This window comes from Anomaloglossus baeobatrachus, chromosome 5 (assembly GCF_048569485.1).
Source record: "Anomaloglossus baeobatrachus isolate aAnoBae1 chromosome 5, aAnoBae1.hap1, whole genome shotgun sequence".
Classification (NCBI taxonomy): Eukaryota; Metazoa; Chordata; class Amphibia; order Anura; family Aromobatidae; genus Anomaloglossus; species Anomaloglossus baeobatrachus.
Genome location: NC_134357.1, coordinates 229,291,451 through 229,313,900, shown reverse-complemented (window position 1 = coordinate 229,313,900; position 22,450 = coordinate 229,291,451). Strand labels below are relative to the sequence as shown.

Sequence of the window (22,450 nt, the reverse complement as noted above, 5' to 3'; positions counted from 1 at the left end):
GACCACCCTGCGGGTGAGTATAATTAAAGGGCTCATAACTGCTGAAATTTCTGCAGTGATTTGACAGCACATGTGCGCGTCAAATCGCTGCAGAAAGACTGCATAATGAATGCAGGGTTTTTTTTTTAAAAAAGCCGATTTCATGCGCTATGGCTGCTGCCCCACCATAGACACAGTGGGAGCTGCATCCAGAAATAATTAACATGCTGCTTTTATGAACGCACGGATTTGGGTCAAAATTTTAGCACCCAAATCGCTGCGTTCATAAAAGCATCATGCGCACGTATCATGCACAATCTTCATAGATTGTGCTGGGGACGCAGGACGCATGCATTTACACTACAGTGCTATACGCAGCGTAAATGCATGTCAGTACGCAACGTGCGCACACAGCCCAAAAGCTGTTTTTATGTTATACAGCGTGGCCTGGGCACTTATTTATAGCATTCTTGAATGCTGTATAAAAAGGCTTACTGGTGATGGTGGCAGCATATAGGAGGAAAATCTGGTCACAGGTTCACTTTAACTGTCTGGGCATGAAGTTCACTAGAGCATCACAGGAGCCACTGGAATCCTCTTCCACGCCTCCATGACGACATCATGGAGCTGATGGATGTGAGAGACCTTGCACTCCTCCACCTTCTGTTAGAGGAGACCCATACATGCTCAATAGGGTTTAGATCTTGAGATGTGCTTGGCCAGTCCAACACCTTTACCCTCAGTTTCTTTAGCAAGTCAGTCGTCATCTTGGAGGTGTGTTTGGGGTCATTTTCATATTGGAATACTGCCCTGTGGCCCAGTTTATGGAGGGGATCATACTCTGCTTCAGTATATCACAATACATATTGGCATTCGTGGTTTCCCTCAATGTACTGTAGCTCCCCACAGCTGCCAGAATTCATGCAGCCCTAAACCATGACACTCTCACCACTATGCTTCACTGTAGGCAATACACACTTTCTTTGTATTCCTCACCTCATTACCACCACACACGCTTGACACCATCTGAACCAGTTAAGCTTATCCTGATCTCATCAGACCACAGGACATGGTTCCAGTAATCCATGTCCATAGTCTGCTTATCTTCAGCTGTTTGCGCTGTTTCATGTGCATCATCTTTAGAAGACGCTTCCTTCTGGGATGACAGCCGTGCAGACCAATTTGATGCAGTGTGTGGCGAATAGTCTGAGCACTGACAGCCTGACCCCCTCCCCCACTCCTTTAACCTCTGCAGCAATGCTGGTAGTACTCATATGTCTATTTTGAAAAGACAAACTCTGGACATGATGTTGAGCACATGCTCTCAACTCCTTTGGTTGACCATGGCATAGTCTGTTCTGAGTGCTACCTCTCAGTTTCAGGGTGTTGATAATCTTCTTATAGCCTAGGCCGTTTTTATGTAGAACAACAATTCTTTTTTTCAGATCCTCAGAGAATTCTTTTCCATGAGGTGCCATATTGAACTTCCAGTGACAAGTATGAGAGAGTGTGTAAGCGATAACACCAAATGTAACACCCCTACTCCTCGTTCAACTTGTAACACTAATGAGTCACATTACACCTTGGAGGGAAAATGGCTAATTAAAAGGGAACTGGTCACCACATTTTTTGGCTATAAGCTGCTGCCATTACCACCGGGCTCTGACAGTGACACAAGTTTTGTTATTTTAACTGTTTACAAAAACATGTTCAGAAATACAATTATATATATATATATAATATAGGCTGAACGTGAACACTCCCAGCTGCAATATGAGAGTTTTCACATCCAAATCGGAGAAAGGATTTAGGAATCATAGCTCTGTAATGCATAGCCTCCTCTTTTTCAAGGGACCAAAAGTAATTGGACAAGGGACTCTAAGGGCTGCAATTAACTCTGAAGGCGTCTCCCTCGTTAACCTGTAATCAATGAAGTAGTTAAAAGGTCTGGGGTTGATTACAGGTGTGTGGTTTTGCATTTGGAAGCTGTTGCTGTGACCAGACAACATACGGTCTAAGGAACTCTCAATTGAGGTGAAGCAGAACATCCTGAGGCTGAAAAAAAAGAAAAAATCCATCAGAGAGATAGCAGACATGCTTGGAGTAGCAAAATCAACAGTCGGGTACATTCTGAGAAAAAAGGAATTGACTGGTGAGCTTGGGAACTCAAAAAGGCCTGGGCGTCCATGGATGACAACAGTGGTGGATGATCGCCGCATACTTTCTTTGGTGAAGAAGAACCCATTCACAACATCAACTGAAGTCCAGAACACTCTCAGTGAAGTAGGTGTATCTGTCTCTAAGTCAACAGTAAAGAGAAGACTCCATGAAAGTAAATACAAAGGGTTCATATCTAGATGCAAACCATTCATCAATTCCAAAAATAGACAGGCCAGAGTTAAATTTGCTGAAAAACACCTCATGAAGCCAGCTCAGTTATGGAAAAGTATTCTATGGACAGATGAGACAAAGATCAACCTGTACCAGAATGATGGGAAGAAAAAAGTTTGGAGAAGAAAGGGAATGGCACATGATCCAAGGCACACCACATCCTCTGTAAAACATGGTGGAGGCAACGTGATGTCATGGGCATGCATGGCTTTCAATGGCACTGGGTCACTTGTGTTTATTGATGACATAACAGCAGACAAGAGTAGTCGGATGAATTCTGAAGTGTACCGGGATATACTTTCAGCCCAGATTCAGCCAAATGCCGCAAAGTTGATCGGACGGCGCTTCATAGTACAGATGGACAATGACCCCAAGCATACAGCCAAAGCTACCCAGGAGTTCATGAGTGCAAAAAAGTGGAACATTCTGCAATGGCAAGGCTGCGGCTGTAAAGGCCTGGCAAAGCATTAAGAAGGAGGAAACCCAGCGTTTGGTGATGTCCATGGGTTCCAGACTTAAGGCAGTGATTGCCTCCAAAGGATTCGCAACAAAATATTGAAAATAAAAATATTTTGTTTGGGTTTGGTTTACTTGTCCAATTACTTTTGACCTCCTAAAATGTGGAGTGTTTGTAAAGAAATGTGTACAATTCCTACAATTTCTATCAGATATTTTTGTTCAAACCTTCAAATTAAACGTTACAATCTGCACTTGAATTCTGTTGCAGAGGTTTCATTTCAAATCCAATGTGGTGGCATGCAGAGCCCAACTCGCGAAAATTGTGTCACTGTCCAAATATTTCTGGACCTAACTGTATATACAGCATTCTAACATGCTGTATATAAGAGCCCAGGCCGGGGATATAACATAAAAAACACTTTATAATACTTACCTAACGGTTGCGCTGTGGGCCTTATGGGCATCTCCGTTGTCCTGTGCCGCCTCTTTTGGCCATCTTTATGCTCCTTCTTCTCTAGCTGTGGTGCATGACGATTCCGACGTCATCCACACTCGTTGGCATTCAGGTTTTGAGCAGGGCAGATCATAGTATTGTAGTGCGCCTGCGCAGGACCGGCGAGTGTGTATGACGTAGACACGTCATACACACAGGCTTCAGAAAGAGGATGAAGATGGCCGAAAGAGGAGGTACTGGCACCGGACAACGGAAATGCCCATAAGGCCCACCACACAACCGTTAGTTACGGTAAGTATTATAAAGTGTTTTTTATGTTACACCCCCAACCTGGGCTGTTATACAGTATACAGCATGTTAGAATGCTGTATATAAGAGCCCGGTGGTGGTGGCCGCAGCTTATAGCCAAACAAAGTGGTGACAGGTTCCCTTTAAGCACATTGGGCCATTTTCCCTTACGTGGCTACTCACTTTTGTTGCCAGTTTAGACATTAATGGCTGTGTGACGAGTTATTTAGAAGACATCAAATTTACACTGTTATACACGCTGTACACTGACTATTTTACATTGCAGCAAAGTGTCAGATCGTCACTGATGTCCCATGAAAAGATAAAATATTTACAAAAATGTGAGGGGTGTACTCACTTTTGTGATATACCGTATACAATCATTTTTAAATTCTTCCAAACAGCCCAACCATTTTTTGCCTTGATATTTTCCATTGAGGGAGAGAAGGAAGACTCCCATAGTCATCAGATATCAACTGGTTTTCTAAATATTGTCAGACTTGGCAACCATTCACCAAATGTATATGGCCAGCTTCACTGAAAGTGGCCCTTCTGGAACCTGTCAGAATCAACGCTCCGCCAACAGAAGCATGTGTTCAGTATTTCTAGGTGGCAATACGGCTCATAATAAAACATCCATACAGAACAGTACCAGATTTCTGACAAAAATCAGCGAATCTTGCTCTTCATGTGATCTGCAGTAGAAGTGCTGTCACCATGCAGTCAGTGACAAGAATGTGACTCACCACTAGAAGACCCTGGGAGCCAATAGGAGTGTCCTACACGCTGGGATGTGCAGCTATACATCGGACAGCCGGCTCAGCTCAGCACTGAAGGCTACATCCCTGAGGCTGTGAGTTTAATTATGCAATTCTCAATGCTACCCAGCCAGCACACCGTATGTTCAGGAATTATTCGCTTACAGATTCTATTTGACTATTTATTAGATCTGTTTCTGAGACACCAAGTATGTCTTCCAGAGCATCCCATTCACATCTGCAAAACCAAACCGATTATGTTCAGCAGCCTGGAGAAGCTGAGTCACGATGGCTGGAACGTAGGGAAATGTGATTTACAAATGCTTGGTGTCACCAGACCAGAGATCCACAGGTTGCAGACACAGATTATAGAGGCCATCCATAAGTAATGACATACGGAGCACATGCACAGCAATCCGTCCCCAGTAAGCTGCGAAACATATATCTCACTGATCTAAGGAGAAATTTGGTTCTACTTGTGTTGTACACATATGTTTTAAAGGGAAATTGTCATGTGGGTTTTTATTTTAAACCGCCCCCAGTGTGTTTTACATGATGCAATGTGCATTACTAACTTGGTAAAAAAAAATCCATATATTTATCTTAATAAAAGAGTTTATATGCTTAGGTGAATGCAGTCAGTGCCTTAGGGTTCAGTCATCGGGGAGGAGCTTTTGCTGGGATCATTCACGCTCAGTCAAATTCAGCCATGATTCTTTTTTTGAACTTGGTAACACCTCCAGCATTGTAATGAAATATACCACAGGTCCTTCAACATCAGTTCTCTGCTGAGCTCCGCCCATTATGGTCACATGATCGTGACATCACACTGGTCCTGCATAGACCACTTCTAACAATGATGAGCCCCGCCCATTAGTCACATGATCATGACATCACACAGGTCCAACACACCACTTCTCAAATGCTGGGCTCTGGAGATCAGCAGAAGATAAATGGAAGTGCAGGACCTGTGTGATGTCACGATCGTGTGACTAATGGGCGGAGTTCAGCATTGTTAGAAGTGGTCTATGCAGGACCTGTGTCACGCACGGGCTTGAGGAAGGTCCGGCACACGGTGAGACACAACAAACAAAGGGTTCACCACAACAGACAAGGGGTACACCGGGTACATGGTGGGCGCTGGCACTAGGGATGGGGATGATGAGACACCTCCTGCACTCACCTGCAGCTGCACCCTGCACTCCTAGCAAGTCCTATATAGGTTTCGCACCTGTCGCCAAGCAGGATACCTGAAACCCTAGTAAGCACTGCGCTAACCTTGGGGCTGGCAGGTGAGGATCGCTAGTCCCACTAAAACAACAGGAAGGGACGGTACGACAGACAGACGAAACAACAGAGGATGAGGTCCAACTTCACAGTTACAGCCAAATACCAGGACTGCAGCCTACACCACTTCAAACAACAAAGGGCTCAGCAGCTCCTTCCACCTCCAGGCCTCAGAATGGATCAGAATAACCGGTGCCCTCTACTGGGAGATGTATCCATATATAGGGGAAGGGAGTAGTCACCAACCGGTAAGCACCCGAGGCCAGGAATCAGAAGCTGTTGGAAAGGAAAACTGACATAAACCCTAGAAGCACTAAAAAGAAAGGAAAATACATTTAATATGAGGAGTCTCAGATGGCAATGTGAGACTTTTGCCCAGATCCTGTCACAAGTGTCTAAATGCAAAGAGATGGTGGTGACAACCTGTGTGATGTCACGACCGATCATGTGACTGTTCTGGGCAGAGCTCCCCAGAGAAGTATTTGTGAAGGACCTGTGGTAGAATTACAATGTACCAAGTTAAAAATATAATCATGCCTGAACTTGACTGATAGCAAATGATTCCTTCAAAAGTGCCATCCCCATGACTGATATGACTAAACCCTAAGGTACTAACTGCATTCACCTGAATATAAAGAATATGAAGAATATAAACTCTTTTATTAAGATACAGATTTTTTTTTTTAGTTAGTTATGCACATTGCATCATGTAAAACATATTTTAATAGAAAAAAAAAACCACATCACGCGTTCCCTTTAAAGGGGTGGTCCGAAACCAACATTGATTTTAATCCTAGATGACTATTTATTATAATAATGAATCTGCTTCAATAAAAAAAAGTCCCTATGATTCCCTCTCTACCCTAAGGCTGTGTGCACACGTTGCGTTTTTTACCGCGGAAACGCTGCGTTTAGAACCGCAGCATTTCAGTGGCAAATTGCATGCGTTCAGCTTTCCCAGCAAAGTGTATGAGAAAGCCGAAAAATCAGTGCACACGCTGCGTTTCTAAACGCAGCGTTTTGGATGCCAAAAATCGGTGCGGAAAGAAAAGCAGCATGTCACTTCTTTTGTGCGGTGTGGCTGCGTTCTCTCCCCCATTGAAATCAATGATGCGGGTCAGAATGCAGCTACACCGCAGTTTGCTGCATTTTTGTTGCGGTCCGCGGGCTTTGTCGGCATGCCAGAACGCAGGCATTTACCTGGAAGTGAGGTCAAGAGGTTTCCTGTTGACCTCACTTCCTGGCAAAGTTCAGGAAAGCCCCCGATGTCGCCAAAGTGCCCGCCCCGACCCCCCTCCCGAAAATCCAACATGGCCGCGCACACAGCAGCGCACCGGCCGCCCTGCTCCTCTGTTTCTGTCGCATGTGCAATAACACATGCGACAGAAAACTGCTCCCCAGGCCCTGCCAGGTCACCCCCTATTCCCCCGGTAACCCCCGTACCTGTCACAGCGCTGATCCCCCGCGGCCCCCTCCTTCACAGTGCGCGCTGGTCACATGTGCCGAGCAGCTGACGGCTTCCTGTGTTCAGTGTGAGCTGCGCTGGCTGCTGCTGCTCGGCACTATGCAGCTGTGACCCGGGGAGAGTGGGTGCAGATTCTTTGCACCCACTCTCCTCAAATGGAGGGTCTGCACTACTAGAAAATGGGGGACATGTTCCCTGAGCGTGCTCCCCCATATTCTAGAAGGTCCAGAGGCGACGTGGGACGTCCAAAATGGATACTGCGGACACAATTTTTTTTCTTTTCAATAAAATTGGTGAAAGAGGATATGTTTTTGGGGAGTGTTTTTTCAAATAAAATTTTTTTGGGTTGTCTATTTTTTTTGCTATTACTGTCAATTAGTTATGTCTGGTATCAAATAGACGCCGTTACATTACTAATTGCTGGGCTTGATGCCAGGTGACATCACACATCTGGTATCAACCCCATATATTACCCAGTTTGCCACCGCACCAGGGCGCGGGATGAGTTGGGGCGAAGCACCAGGATTGGCGCATCTAATGGATGCGCCACTTCTGGGGCGGCTGTGGCCTGCTATTTTTAGGCTGGGAAGAGTCCAATAACCATGGCTCTTCCCATCCTGAGAATACCAGACCCCAGCTATCAGCTTCACCTTGGCTGGTGATCTAATTTGGGGGGACCCCACGTTTTTGTTTTTTTTTTAATTATTTATAAATAATAATAAAAAAAAAAAAAAACAGCTTGGGGAGCCCTACAAATTGATCACCAGACAAGATGAAGCTGTCAGCTGTGGTTTGCAGGCTACAGCTGTCTGCTTTACCCTGACTGGCTATCAAAAATAGGGGGGACCCCACGTCATTTATTTTAATTATTTTTTTTTTTGGCTAAATACAAGGCTAGGCACCCTTTAATGCCACATGAAAGGCACTAAAGGGCGCCAGCTTAGAATATGCAGGGGGGGTGGGACGTTATATATATGTTTGACATCCATTGACACATTTTAGGCTGTGTGCCCACAATCAGGGTTTGCAGCGTTATGGGCGCAGAGTGTTTTCCCTGCGTCCATAACGCTGCGTTGTGCAGTACAAGCACAGTGGAAGGAATTTTAGAAATCCCGTGCCCACTGCGCTTCTCTTCTGCGCAGCATAAACTGACCTGTGGTGCAGCTTTCCGAGCCTCAGCATGTCAATTTATGCTGCGGAGACAAGAGTGTTCTCTGCAGGTAGCATAGAGCTCCACAGCAGCCTGAACCCAAATCGTGGGCATGGGCAGCTGCGTTCTCCCGTGGACAACACTCACATCTCTGCAGGAAGGTTGACACTGTGTACTGGATGTACTGTGGCACTGTCACTGGATCATGTGGTCAAAACCGCACCTGAAGAAAACGCATGGAAAACGCATGCGTTTTTGATGCGTTTTTTCCAAAACGCATTGTTTACAATTCTCCCCTCTGCCAGTGGGTGCGTTTTTTTCCGCGCTGAAAAAAACGCAACGTATGCACATAGCCTAACTGCTTTCATTTTTTACCTACCTCCTGTTTTATGACGTGCCTGAATGGTCAGTGCCGCAGCGGGTGCTGGGATAGTCCCAGCTCTAATGAGCATGGTTGTGTATTCCAACATATGCGCAGCACAAGATCCATTGTCCCTGTGCAATATTCTTTTCAGTGCACAGAGCCAGTGTACTCCCTCACTAACTCTAATGAGAAGTGATGAGAAGGCAAGAAAGTATTCTCAGTGCGCATTGTAAGGCTATGTGCGTATTGCATGCCGTTACGCTGCGTATTGCACTGCAGCGTAACGGCATGCGTCCTGCGTCCCCAGCACAATCTATGAAGATTGTGCATGAGACGTGCGCACGTGGCGTATTAGAGTGCAGCGATTCGGCTACTGCCCGAAGCGTGCGCTCTAAAAAGTGACATGTCACTTCTTTCGTGCGCTTTGCATGCTGTCTATAGGGAGAGGCAGCATGCAGAGCACACGAATTGTGCAGGCACCAGGCGCTTCAGAGTGGAGCTTTTCAGCTGCGCTCTGAAGCGGACCTTTTGTGTGCGGTGCAGAGCACACGTGTGCACATAGCCTAAGAATAAAGCGTGTTGAGCAGGGAGAACAGAACCAGTCCGCCCTGAAAGTGACAAGGCTGGTCCCTGCTTGCTACATTCTCTCCTTACAATGCGCAGTGACAGTGGACTCTATTGCCTGCTCGTCACTTCTCATTAGAGCTAGTGAGGGAGTGCACTGTCATTGTGCATTGAAAAGAGTATTGCACAGAGACAAGAGAGCGTGTACTGAGCATACCTTGGAATTTGCAAAGAACACTTGACCAGTAGAGCAGGGACTAGCTCAGTACCCCAAATGGATGTAACTGATCACACTATTCCAGGGTGGGGACAGAAACTGAATCAGCGATCACAGCATCTACCCCCTGAGACGTGTACTGGTGATTTTCAAATGGAATGTCATTAAACTGGAAATAGGCAAAACAAATAAATAAAGCAGGTAGTATAGTGAGGGAACAGCAGGGACGTTTTAATGAAAGTATATTAGAAATGAGATTAGATTATTACATGAAACCGATAAGACATTTCGGATTAAAATCAATGTTAGTTTCAGCACACCGCTCTCAAGATGAATGCACATTGTGCCCAAAAAACTGTAGTATACTGTAGTACAGGCTGAGTAGATGACACTTTAAAAAATGCTATTTATAAGTGACGGAATGTTTCCACATGTGAATTAATCTGTAGTACAGATATAGAAATTCACGTCTGTGAACAACGGACTGTGTTTGGCTCAATTTCATACACGCCTATGATGCAGTTAGCTTAGGCGAGGAGAAGCGGCCATCAGGCTGGGTATTTTGATACAAACATGGTCCGTGTTGCTCCAATGTATGGTCTGAGTACAGACCACGAGGTACGGACTGGTTGCAGATGATCGGACCTGAAATGAACAGCCTCAAAAGAAATATATGAGGCTAGTGAGTTCGGGATAGTAAGCCAGCAGCTTGCCTCCTCATCTTAGTCTGTACTTGGCCTGTGTGAAACCGGCTTTATACAACTAATCCAACACACTGTGCCTATTGATAAAAATAAGACAGACGTTTAGCTGCAAGGAAGCACAAAATACTGAGTGTAGGCAACTCCCAGCTGAAATGTAATGATATCTTCATTGATTTTTTACTTCAATAAGTACCATGTAAAATTTCCCATCTGACCATGCAAACATTCAAGACAGGAAGACAGAAAGAATGTAAGTAAAGCCGAATAGCTACATTTTATTATACATGGTGCAGCTTCTAGTGGGATAAAGAGCTATACAGAGTGGTGCTAGAGCACTGACGCCATAGGGCCACTGAGGGATGAATACTAGAGGATATGCTTCCTTTATTGAAAGCCCCATACAGGCCCTAAACATACAGCTAAATTCTTGTCATAAGCTCACCTAATAGCACGGCTATTTTACAGCGTGGCTGAAATGGAAAGATGTTGGCATTTGGCCCTGTGCGCACACTGCGTTTTTTGCCGCGGATTTGCTGTGGTTTTTGCTGCAGAATTGGTGTGGTTTGTGTTCATACACTTCAAGCAGTCCCCATCAAAGTCTATGAGAAATCCAAAATGCTGTGCGCACGTTGCGTCTTTTTTCCTTTCAGGTTTTGCTACAGAATTTCTACAGCAAAAAGAAGTAGCATGTCACTTCTTTTCTGCATTTTTCTGCGTTTTTCCCTGTGTTTTGCCATTGACAATGTTAAAAAACCACAGGGATAAAACCGCAGGCAAAAATGCAGTAAATCGGCACCAAAAACACAGCATAACGCGGTAAAACTGCATACGTTTTGGTGCGGTTTTTCTGCAGATAGGTGCGTTTGTTGCTGGAGAAACAAATCTGTAGTGTGGTTTTCTGTACTATTGGTTTCAGGGGAACTGGCACTGAAATGGTTAATTAACCTAATAGAGGGGGGTGAGTAAGGCTACTTTCACACATCCGGTTTGAGCCGTGCGGCTCATTCCGGCTGTGAAACCTATGCAACGGATGCGGCGAAAACACCGCATCCTTCGCATACGTTTTTACATGCGGCCGGTCCGTTTTTTTCCGGTTGCGGCACGCTACTGAGCATGCGCAGTGGAAAAAAACCGCATGCGGCGGCCGGATGCGTTTTTTTCCGCATCGCGCCGCATCCGGCCTCTATAGGTATGCATTGAAAAATGCGCCGCAGCGGCCGGATGCGGCGCGATGCGGTGTTTTTTGCCGGAGCAAAATACGTTGCAGGCAACGTTCCATCCGGCCGCGGCATCGGCTAAATCTGCCGCATGCGGCAAAAACCGGACCGAACGCAAGCCCCTGCGGCACAATACGGCACTAATGTAAGTAAATGCAAAAAAACCCGCAACCGGCGTAAAAAAAACGGTTGCGGTTTTTCTGCAGAGCGCCGTATTGTGCCGCAGAGCAAAAAACCGGATGTGTGAAAGTAGCCTAACACTACTGCTGAGTCACAAGGCCTTTCCGATCTTTATTTTGAATACCAGGTGCTCAGAAGATGGAAATTTGTGGTCCTATCTGATATATCATTATTAGTGTTTTCTGGATTACAGCTCACAATATTTTTTTATTATTATTGAACTGGTTCCTAATATGTGTTATATGTGGAGTTTCTCACCCAGTGGAAATGTTTTACGCAATGTCATGTGATTGGGGAGAAACAGATGATAATCGGTCCCTATATTAGGGTATATGCGCCTCTAAAGGCCCTTGCAAACATTTTGTTTAGTTTATGTTGATGGCTGAATGATCATTTAACTCTAGAACGCACAACCATAGAAATCTACCATAGAAAACAAGTGACCTAGTAGGCCTGCGAAGCCCCAGGTATGCGTTCTAGGGTTAACAAACAATGGTAAGGCCGACATAGCCAGAGGCTGTCCATCCTGGCCATACTTGTTCAATGACACTGAAAGACAAGCCAACCATCTTTCTTGGAATATTCTTTCAATAAAACACCCTTCATGGCTAAAGGAAACTGTCCGTAAAAATCTAACAGAAGGCATTTCATTTCAGACACTTGCCGTCCTGCAGCTTCCAGGCATGTTTACTTCAGCAATGATGTCAAATTTACCGCCGTTGTAACAGCTGCAGCCAATCCCTGGCCTCGGCAGCTTGTGCCGTCAACACTGCCAAAGCAGTTGAGCCCAGTGATTGGCTGAAACAATTACAAGCTACGTAGAGATTACGCCACCACTGATGCCGATTACCAAAGACCACAGCCACGGCAGGAAGGCCTCACTGAACCCGGGGAGGGGCAGTAAAAGCAGCTTTGTATTTCACAGCCAAAATTAAATAGAAATAACTTAACAAAAATGTGCAAATTAAATAGTGAATAAGGCGCAAATATGAGTCTCTGCTACAACCATTCCTCTGCAGAAAAACACAAATATAAAGAATCAGGGCCAAGACTGGCATTTTCTCAAGTATACGCTGACGTAAGATGTGTCCAATTCGTATCTTTCAGCTGCCGTACACCGGTATCAGTAAGGCTACTTTCACACATCCGGTTTGAGCACTGCGGCTCAATCCGGCTGTGAAAACTATGCAACGGATGCGGCGAAAACACCGCATCCTTTGCATAAGTTTTTACATGCGGCCCATCCGTTTTTTTCCGGTTGCGGCATGTGCAGTGGAAAAAACCACATGCGGCGAGCGGATGCGTTTTTTTTCCGCATCGCGCCGCATCAGGCCTCCATAGGTATGCATTGAAAAATGCGCCGCAGCGGCCGGATGCGGCGCGATGCGGTGTTTTTTGCCGGAGCAAAAAACGTTGCAGGGAACGTTCAATCCGGCCGCGGCATCGGCTAAATCTGCCGCATGCGGCAAAACCCGGACCGAACGCAAGCCCCTGCGGCACAATATGGCACTAATGTAAGTCTATGCAAAAAAAAACGCAACCGGCGTTACAAAAGCCGGTTGCGGTTTTTCTGCAGAACGCCGTATTGTGCCGCAGAGCAAAAATCCGGATGTGTGAAAGTAGCCTAATATAGTCCAGCCTAATGAGCTTGTCAGGTTATGTTCGGCCCTGCTCCCTTTTACTGGGCTCCATCCACGTTTGAAACAATTTCCTGAGCTAATATATATATATATATAAAAAAAAAAAAAAACTTGCAAAAATGTTTGCACAATTACAAGTAGCACAAAAATTTAGCAAGAGTTTTGACACAAACTGATGAATGGTGTTGTTTTAGAAGAAAAAACATGTGTGAAGAAAATTGAATTTAGGCTATGTACACACAGTGCATTTTTATTCATTTTTTTAAAATGCTTTTTTGAAGGCAGTTTTGTAAAAAAAAGACTGCATGCAAATCCTTATGCCAGGAAAGTCTATGAAACCCCTCAAGTTTGTGTACGTCGCTTTGTTTTCCCTGGCAAATTTGTAGAAATAAATCTACAGCATGTCAATTTTTTCAGTGTTTTTGCAGCATTTTTTCACCCCTGAATGCATAGAAAATGCAAGGAAAAAACACATCAAAATGCAGCAAACATGAGAGGCTAAAATGCACAATTTTCTGCCAAGAGATGCAGATTTGGTGCAGAAATTTCAGCAGCTAAATACTCAGCGTGCACACATAGCCTAAATGGGTTTTCCACTGGCACAGTATGTTTCAAAAAAGCAAAGTGCTTTTCTCACCCTCCCCAGGTGCACTGGTGAGAGACCACAGCTGCTCCTGGTGTCTGCTATTGTCTGCAGTGCTGCCATCATGGTGAACATCCAATCAGTGAGCTCAGCAGCTGTGCCACAGTAGATGGTGACTGTGCTGCAGCCAAATCAGTGAGCTCAGCAGCTCTGCCACACCAGATGGCGACACTGCTGCTCCCAATCAGTGAGCTCAGCAGCTCTGCCACAGTAGATGGCGACACTGCTGCTCCCAATCACTGAGCTCAGCAGCTCTGCCACAGTAGATGGCGACACTGCTGCTCCCAATCACTGAGCTCAGCAGCTCTGCCACACCAGATGGCGACACTGCTGCTCCCAATCACTGAGCTCAGCAGCTCTGCCACAGTAGATGGCGACACTGCTGCTCCCAATCACTGAGCTCAGCAGCTCTGCCACAGTAGATGGCGACACTGCTGCTCCCAATCACTGAGCTCAGCAGCTCTGCCACAGTAGATGGCGACACTGCTGCTCCCAATCACTGAGCTCAGCAGCTCTGCCACAGTAGATGGCGACACTGCTGCTCCCAATCACTGAGCTCAGCAGCTCTGCCACAGTAGATGGCGACACTGCTGCTCCCAATCAGTGAGCTCAGCAGCTCTGCCACAGTAGATGGCGACACTGCTGCTCCCAATCACTGAGCTCAGCAGCTCTGCCACAGTAGATGGCGACACTGCTGCTCCCAATCACTGAGCTCAGCAGCTCTGCCACAGTAGATGGCGACACTGCTGCTCCCAATCAGTGAGCTCAGCAGCTCTGCCACAGTAGATGGCGACACTGCTGCTCCCAATCACTGAGCTCAGCAGCTCTGCCACAGTAGATGGCGACACTGCTGCTCCCAATCAGTGAGCTCAGCAGCTCTGCCACAGTAGATGGCGACACTGCTGCTCCCAATCACTGAGCTCAGCAGCTCTGCCACAGTAGATGGCGACACTGCTGCTCCCAATCAGTGAGCTCAGCAGCTCTGCCACAGTAGATGGCGACACTGCTGCTCCCAATCAGTGAGCTCAGCAGCTCTGCCACAGTAGATGGCGACACTGCTGCTCCCAATCACTGAGCTCAGCAACTCTGCCACAGTAGATGGCGACACTGCTGCTCCCAATCACTGAGCTCAGCAGCTCTGCCACAGTAGATGGCGACACTGCTGCTCCCAATCACTGAGCTCAGCAGCTCTGCCACAGTAGATGGCGACACTGCTGCTCCCAATCAGTGAGCTCAGCAGCTCTGCCACAGTAGATGGCGACACTGCTGCTCCCAATCACTGAGCTCAGCAGCTCTGCCACAGTAGATGGCGACACTGCTGCTCCCAATCAGTGAGCTCAGCAGCTCTGCCACAGTAGATGGCGACACTGCTGCTCCCAATCACTGAGCTCAGCAGCTCTGCCACAGTAGATGGCGACACTGCTGCTCCCAATCACTGAGCTCAGCAGCTCTGCCACAGTAGATGGCGACACTGCTGCTCCCAATCACTGAGCTCAGCAGCTCTGCCACAGTAGATGGCGACACTGCTGCTCCCAATCACTGAGCTCAGCAGCTCTGCCACAGTAGATGGCGACACTGCTGCTCCCAATCACTGAGCTCAGCAGCTCTGCCACAGTAGATGGCGACACTGCTGCTCCCAATCACTGAGCTCAGCAGCTCTGCCACACCAGATGGCGACACTGCTGCTCCCAATCACTGAGCTCAGCAGCTCTGCCACAGTAGATGGCGACACTGCTGCTCCCAATCACTGAGCTCAGCAGCTCTGCCACAGTAGATGGCGACACTGCTGCTCCCAATCACTGAGCTCAGCAGCTCTGCCACAGTAGATGGCGACACTGCTGCTCCCAATCAGTGAGCTCAGCAGCTCTGCCACAGTAGATGGCGACACTGCTGCTCCCAATCACTGAGCTCAGCAGCTCTGCCACAGTAGATGGCGACACTGCTGCTCCCAATCACTGAGCTCAGCAGCTCTGCCACAGTAGATGGCGACACTGCTGCTCCCAATCACTGAGCTCAGCAGCTCTGCCACAGTAGATGGCGACACTGCTGCTCCCAATCAGTGAGCTCAGCAGCTCTGCCACAGTAGATGGCGACACTGCTGCTCCCAATCACTGAGCTCAGCAGCTCTGCCACAGTAGATGGCGACACTGCTGCTCCCAATCACTGAGCTCAGCAGCTCTGCCACAGTAGATGGCGACACTGCTGCTCCCAATCACTGAGCTCAGCAGCTCTGCCACAGTAGATGGCGACACTGCTGCTCCCAATCAGTGAGCTCAGCAGCTCTGCCACAGTAGATGGCGACACTGCTGCTCCCAATCACTGAGCTCAGCAGCTCTGCCACAGTAGATGGCGACACTGCTGCTCCCAATCAGTGAGCTCAGCAGCTCTGCCACAGTAGATGGCGACACTGCTGCTCCCAATCACTGAGCTCAGCAGCTCTGCCACAGTAGATGGCGACACTGCTGCTCCCAATCAGTGAGCTCAGCAGCTCTGCCACAGTAGATGGCGACACTGCTGCTCCCAATCACTGAGCTCAGCAGCTCTGCCACAGTAGATGGCGACACTGCTGCTCCCAATCACTGAGCTCAGCAGCTCTGCCACAGTAGATGGCGACACTGCTGCTCCCAATCAGTGAGCTCAGCAGCTCTGCCACAGTAGATGGCGACACTGCTGCTCCCTATCACTGAGCTCAGCAGCTCTGCCACAGTAGATGGCGACACTGCTGCTCCCAATCACTGAGCTCAGCAGCTCTGCCACAGTAGATGGCGACACTGCTGCTCCCAATCAGTGAGCTCAGCAGCTCTGCCACAGTAGATGGCGACACTGCTGCTCCCAATCACTGAGCTCAGCAGCTCTGCCACAGTAGATGGCAACACTGCTGCCGCCAATCAGTGAGCTCAGCAGCTCTGCCACACCAGATGGCGACACTGCTGCTCCCAATCACTGAGCTCAGCATCTCTGCCACAGTAGATGGCGACACTGCTGCTCCCAATCACTGAGCTCAGCAGCTCTGCCACAGTAGATGGCAACACTGCTGCCGCCAATCAGTGAGCTCAGCAGCTCTGCCACAGTAGTACAATTCGCTGAGAGACAATGAGCTCAGTGATTGGCTGCAGCACTGTCGGCATGATGTCACCATTGCAGACAATAATGGACACCAAAAAGAGCAGTGGAGACTCAGTGCCGGATCTGGCATAACGCACAGTTTGTTTTCTTTATAGAAGTTGTGGGACAGGTTTTTTTTCCCAAAACAGGGAAACTCCTGTAATTTGCAGAAATTTCTATGGATGAATATCTGTACATGAATGGAGCATCAATTTCTGCAACATTCATTCATATTAATGGAAAAGTTGCCTATATTTCAGCCGTAAGTATGTGAACATGCCCTAATGCAGGCACTTTTGTGAGCAGGGCATGAATTGGACAGGGTTATAGAACGCTTATAAAACCATTCTTTAAAGGAGGCTTGGACATCTGTAAATTGATTACATTAAGTTAAAGCCCGCTTTACACGCTACAATATATCTTATGATGTGTCGGCGGGGTCACGTCGTAAGTGACGCTCATCCGGCATCGTAAGGTACATTGTAGCGTGTGAAACCTCCGTGCAATTGAACGGTAAAACGTTCAGCGCACGCACGTCGCTCATTTCCTAAAAATTGAACGTCAGGTTGTTCATCGTACCCGGGGTAGCACACATCGCAGGGTGTGACACCCCAGGAACGATGAACAGATCTTACCTGCGTCCCGCAGCTCCCGCCCACCAATGCGGAAGGAAGGAGGCAGGGCTGTGGAGTCGGAGTCGGAGTCGTGGAGTCGGAGCTCATTTTGGTGGAGTCGGAGTCGGAGTCGGTATAAAATGCACCGACTCCGACTCTTCAAATATATAATAAATTGGGGACAGGAGTGCAATGCAGAATGTGCTGAATATTTTACTAAATAATAACATTTAGTATAATGCTTATATTTAAGTGAAAAATTTATTGTAGTACAATGTGAACATCAGACATTTAATTGTTTTTATGATACAATAATCAAGATATTTGGATAGAACATAAAATATTTATTGGAATACAACTTTAGAACACAAAAAACTAATAAATTGTAAATATGTAATATATATATATATATATATATATATACACACAGTGTATATACACACACAAGATATATATGTAATCTACTGTATATTACATAGTGTATTACATATTTACAATTTATTACAGTTTTTTGTGTTCTAAAGTTGTATTCCAATAAATATATTTTATGTTCTATCCAAATATCTTGATTATCGTATCATAAAAATTATTAAATGTCTGATGTTCACATACACATATTCATGTACTACAATAAATTTTTTACCTAACTAAGCAATATATGTAGGAGTCGGAGTCGGAGTCGGAGCCGGAGTCTGAGTCGGTGCAAGAGAATTTGAGGAGTCGGAGTCGGAGTCGAAGGTTTGGCTTACCGACTCCACAGCCCTGGAAGGAGGTGGACGGGATGTTTACGTCCCGCTCAGCTCCGCCCCTCCGCTTCTATTGGCCGGCTGCTGCGTGACGTCGATGTGACGCTGAACTTCCCTCCCACTCCAGGAAGTGGACGTTCGTTGCCCACATCGAGGTCGTATGGAGGGGTAAGTAGGTGTGACAGATTTTAATCGATTTTGCGACACGTTCAACAAATTGAACGTGCTGCACATACGATGGGGGCGTTGCAAATCGCATACAATATCGTATGCAGAATCGTAACGTGTAAAGCAGGATTTACTTTACGTCCCCTTATGAGATCTTCCCTGGGTGGGCTACTCCCCTGTGTGCTCCCCTTATGAGAACTTCTTCCCGGGGTGCTCCCCTCGTGCGAGAATCTCCCCTGGGTGCTCCCCTCGTGAGAGACCCTCCCCTGGGTGCTCCCCTCGTGAGAGACCCTCCCCTGGGTGCTCCCCTCGTGAGAGACCCTCCCCTGGGTGCTCCCCTCGTGAGAGACCCTGCCCTGGGTGCTCCCCTCGTGAGAGACCCTGCCCTGGGTGCTCCCCTCGTGAGAGACCCTGCCCTGGGTGCTCCCCTCGTGAGAGACCCTGCCCTGGGTGCTCCCCTCGTGAGAGCTCCTCCCATGGATGCTCCCCTTGGGTCAACTCTTCCACTGGGCGCTCCCCATGGGAGAGAATCTCCCTTGGGCGCTCCCCTTGTGAGAGAATCTCCCTTGGGTGCTCCCCTTGTGAGAGAATCTCCCTTGGGTGCTCCCCATGTGAGAGAATCTCCCTTGGGTGCTCCCCATGTGAGAGAATCTCCCTTGGGTGCTCCCCATGTGAGAATCTCCCCTTGTGAGAGCTTCTTCCCTGGGTGCCCCCCTTGTGAGAGCTTCTTCCCTGGGTGCCCCCCTTGTGAGAGCTTCTCCCCTGGGTGCCCCCCTTGTGAGAGCTTCTCCCCTGGGTGCCACCCTTGTGAGAGCTTCTCCCCTGGGTGCCACCCTTGTGAAAACTTCTCCCCTGGGTGCCACCCTTGTGAAAACTTCTCCCCTGGGTGCCACCCTTGTGAAAACTTCTCCCCTGGGTTCCCCCCTTGAGAGAACTTCTCCCCTGGGTGCCCCCCTTGAGAGAACTTCTCCCCTGGGTGCCCCCCTTGTGAGAACTTCTCCCCTGGGTGCCCCCCTTGTGAGAACTTCTCCCCTGGGTGCCCCCCTTGTGAGAACTTCTCCCCTGGGTGCCCCCCTTGTGAGAACTTCTCCCCTGGGTGCCCCCCTTGTGAGAACTTCTCCCCTGGGTGCCCCCCTTGTGAGAACTTCTCCCCTGGGTGCCCCCCTTGTGAGAACTTCTCCCCTGGGTGCCCCCCTTGTGAGAACTTCTCCCCTGGGTGCCCCCCTTGTGAGAACTTCTCCCCTGGGTGCCCCCCTTGTGAGAACTTCTCCCCTGGGTGCCCCCCTTGTGAGAGCTTCTCCCCTGGGTGCCCCCCTTGTGAGAGCTTCTCCCCTGGGTGTCCCCCTTGTGAGAGCTTCTCCCCTGGGTGTCCCCCTTGTGAGAGCTTCTGCCCTGGGTGCTCCCCTTGTGAGAGCTTCTCCCCTGGGTGCTCCCCTTGGGTCAGCTCTTCCCCTGGGTGCTCCCTTTGGGTCAGCTCTTCCCCTGGGTGCTCCCATTGGGTCAGTTCTTCCACTGGGTGCTCCCCTTGTGAGAGCTGTGCAGTGAGGATAGAAGGGGCCACCAGGAAGCCCCCCTGCAGACCCTGGCCCGCTTTGTTTGCAAGTCTGCCCGCTGATTGCCATACATTACAGTGAATGTGCCCTGTGATTGAGCACGCCCCTCCCAATTTCCAAAAAGTTGTTGTAAAATCATCAAATGTTGCCAGATTGTTGTGTAATTGTGAGAAACGATTTGCAACATTTCAATTAGTTTTATGCTAGACACCTGCAAAAAAGTGCTCACATTGTTCCCTGAACTCAGCGGGCCGAACACAGCAGAGAGCACCGCAAAATAATCATATTACCCCTTCTCTCACTACTGGCAGACAGATCTGCACGGCTACTGCCATGTTTCTGAACGCCGTGCTTCGTAGTAAGCTCTGTACTAATGCGGCTCTTACTGGGTAACTACCTATACTGCCGCTCTGCACGGCGTTTCTGCTTCCAAGCCGTCCGTTCACCGAACCCCAATCTATAACCTAATCTCCGTCCTTATTGATGTTGTGTTTTGTTTTTTTTTACCTTTCCGTTTTCCTGTGGCGCTTGTCATCAAACTGCGGCGGCTACGGCGACCTCTAATGACGTCACTCTCGCACATCACGTCCTGCAAGCTGGAATGGGCGTGGCTTCTGGTGAGCGGCTGACACTGAAGCGAAGAGGTTGTTTCCATGATTGACACTGGAGGTGCACAGGCTTTCGTCACGTGATCCTTGAGTTGCGCTGGGCCGGCGTACGTCACGAGGCAGTAAAAACACCGGCGTACATCAGTGTATTTACATACATAGGTATATACTGCACTGTATATATACACTGAATATATCACACGCACACCTATGAACAAACTGCACTGTATGTATCTAATATATAAAGCTGAGTGTACGTGCGTGTCCCCTATGAAATCATAGTAACTGACACATAAGCTGTCTTATACAAAGAATGTCCTTCATTGCCTATAGCAACCAATCAGAGCTCCTATTAATGACCTGTAGCTCTCAGCTCCATTGACTTTAATGAGGCGTCTGTGCAAAATGTTGTGATTGTAAATGTGAGGGGGCGGATTCCTTTAGCGGACACACACACATACACACACACACACACACACACACACACACACACACACACACTGTGCTCTGCACTCTACACACACACACACTGCTCTGCACTCTATATACACACACACACACACACTGTGCTCTGCACTCTATATACACACACACACACACACACACACTGCTCTGCACTCTATATATACACACACACACACACACTGTGCTCTGCACTCTACACACACACACACACACACACTGCTCTGCACTCTATACACACACACACACACACTGTGCTCTGCACTCTACACACACACACACACACACACTGCTCTGCACTCTATATATACACACACACACACACACACACACTGTGCTCTGCACTCTACACACACACACACACACACACACTGCTCTGCACTCTATATACACACACACACACACACAGTGCTCTGCACTCTATATACACACACACACACACACTCAGCTTTATATATATATTTCTGAATATATGACACAAGCACACCTCTCTATATATAGTAGTGACCAAAATTTTAGTATGTTTTTATTTAAGTAATTACTTCTGTCTGGTTGTTGTGATGCCATTTTCCTGAAGATGAATTGAAAGTGCATGAAGATGTCATAAAAGACCTTAATTTAAACCAAAATGCTTTTGACTGTAAGTATGGTTATTTAATCAAAGAAAATTGACTGTCCAAAATTTTGCATATAATATTTATTGATCACGACATAGAGAGTAATTCATTGTTTACAATGCCATACCTTAGTATTTTGTAGCATAACCTCTTACTTTCATTTCTGCACCACACTAATGGGGTCATTGAAGACACTAGAGCAGTCATGGAGATCCTTTTACAGGCCGAGTGCCCAAACTGTAGCCCTAAACCCAATTTTTTTCCCGAAGTGCCAACGAATCCTATTATGTAAATAATTGATTGTAACCTTACCTTTGCAGTCTTCTCTTCTCTTCAGCAGGGGGCATCACGCTCATGCATGCTTACCACACATTGAAGCTGAACCCCTGCCCTTTCCAGACACAGCAGTTGGATTGATCCCTCTGGAAAAAAATTGCAGCAAATTAGACAGAGATTTTAGCCTGGAATGCAATCAGGTGTCTTGAAATCCCATAAAGACGTAGAAGTTGCTCCCCCCCCCCCCTCCCCCCTTTCATTGTGTAGTTCTGTCCCCCTTCCTGGCCACTTCCTGGTAAACATGTCCCCCATCCTGATATATATTTTCTACATTCTGGTATATTTGTCCACATCATGGCCCCATCCTGGTAAATATACTTCATCCTGGTAAATGTCCTCCATGCTGGTAAATGTACCCCATTCTGGCATATTGCCCATCCTTGTAAATGTTCCTCCATCCTGGCATGTACCCTATTCCTGGTAAATGTTCACAATCCTGGTTAATGTACCCCCATCCAGGTAAATATACCCCCATCCAGGT

The 22,450-nt window shown here is 47.5% G+C and overlaps 1 protein-coding gene and 1 long non-coding RNA gene across 4 annotated transcripts in view; one reads left to right on the top strand and one right to left on the bottom strand.

Annotated features, from left to right (window-relative positions):
• LOC142311079 (uncharacterized) overlaps positions 1–20,556 on the bottom strand; it is a 30,912-nt gene extending 10,356 nt beyond the window's left edge. The window contains exon 1 of the long non-coding RNA XR_012754238.1: positions 20,454–20,556. This is a non-coding gene — a long non-coding RNA (uncharacterized LOC142311079). The remainder of the gene's footprint in view (positions 1–20,453) is intronic.
• Positions 4,326–22,450, top strand: part of CNTF (ciliary neurotrophic factor) — a 72,070-nt gene continuing 53,945 nt past the window's right edge. The window contains exon 1 of one of the 3 annotated variants that reach the window (XM_075349148.1): positions 4,326–4,424. Coding sequence is in view for 1 of the 3 variants with exons in the window: in XM_075349147.1 (XP_075205262.1) it covers positions 10,297–10,330 (34 nt within the window). In the remaining 2 variants the exon portion in view is untranslated. Of the gene's footprint in view, positions 4,425–10,262; positions 10,331–20,618; positions 20,717–22,450 lie in introns of those variants that run through there. The other 2 variants (XM_075349147.1, XM_075349149.1) reach the window with 2 other exon arrangements.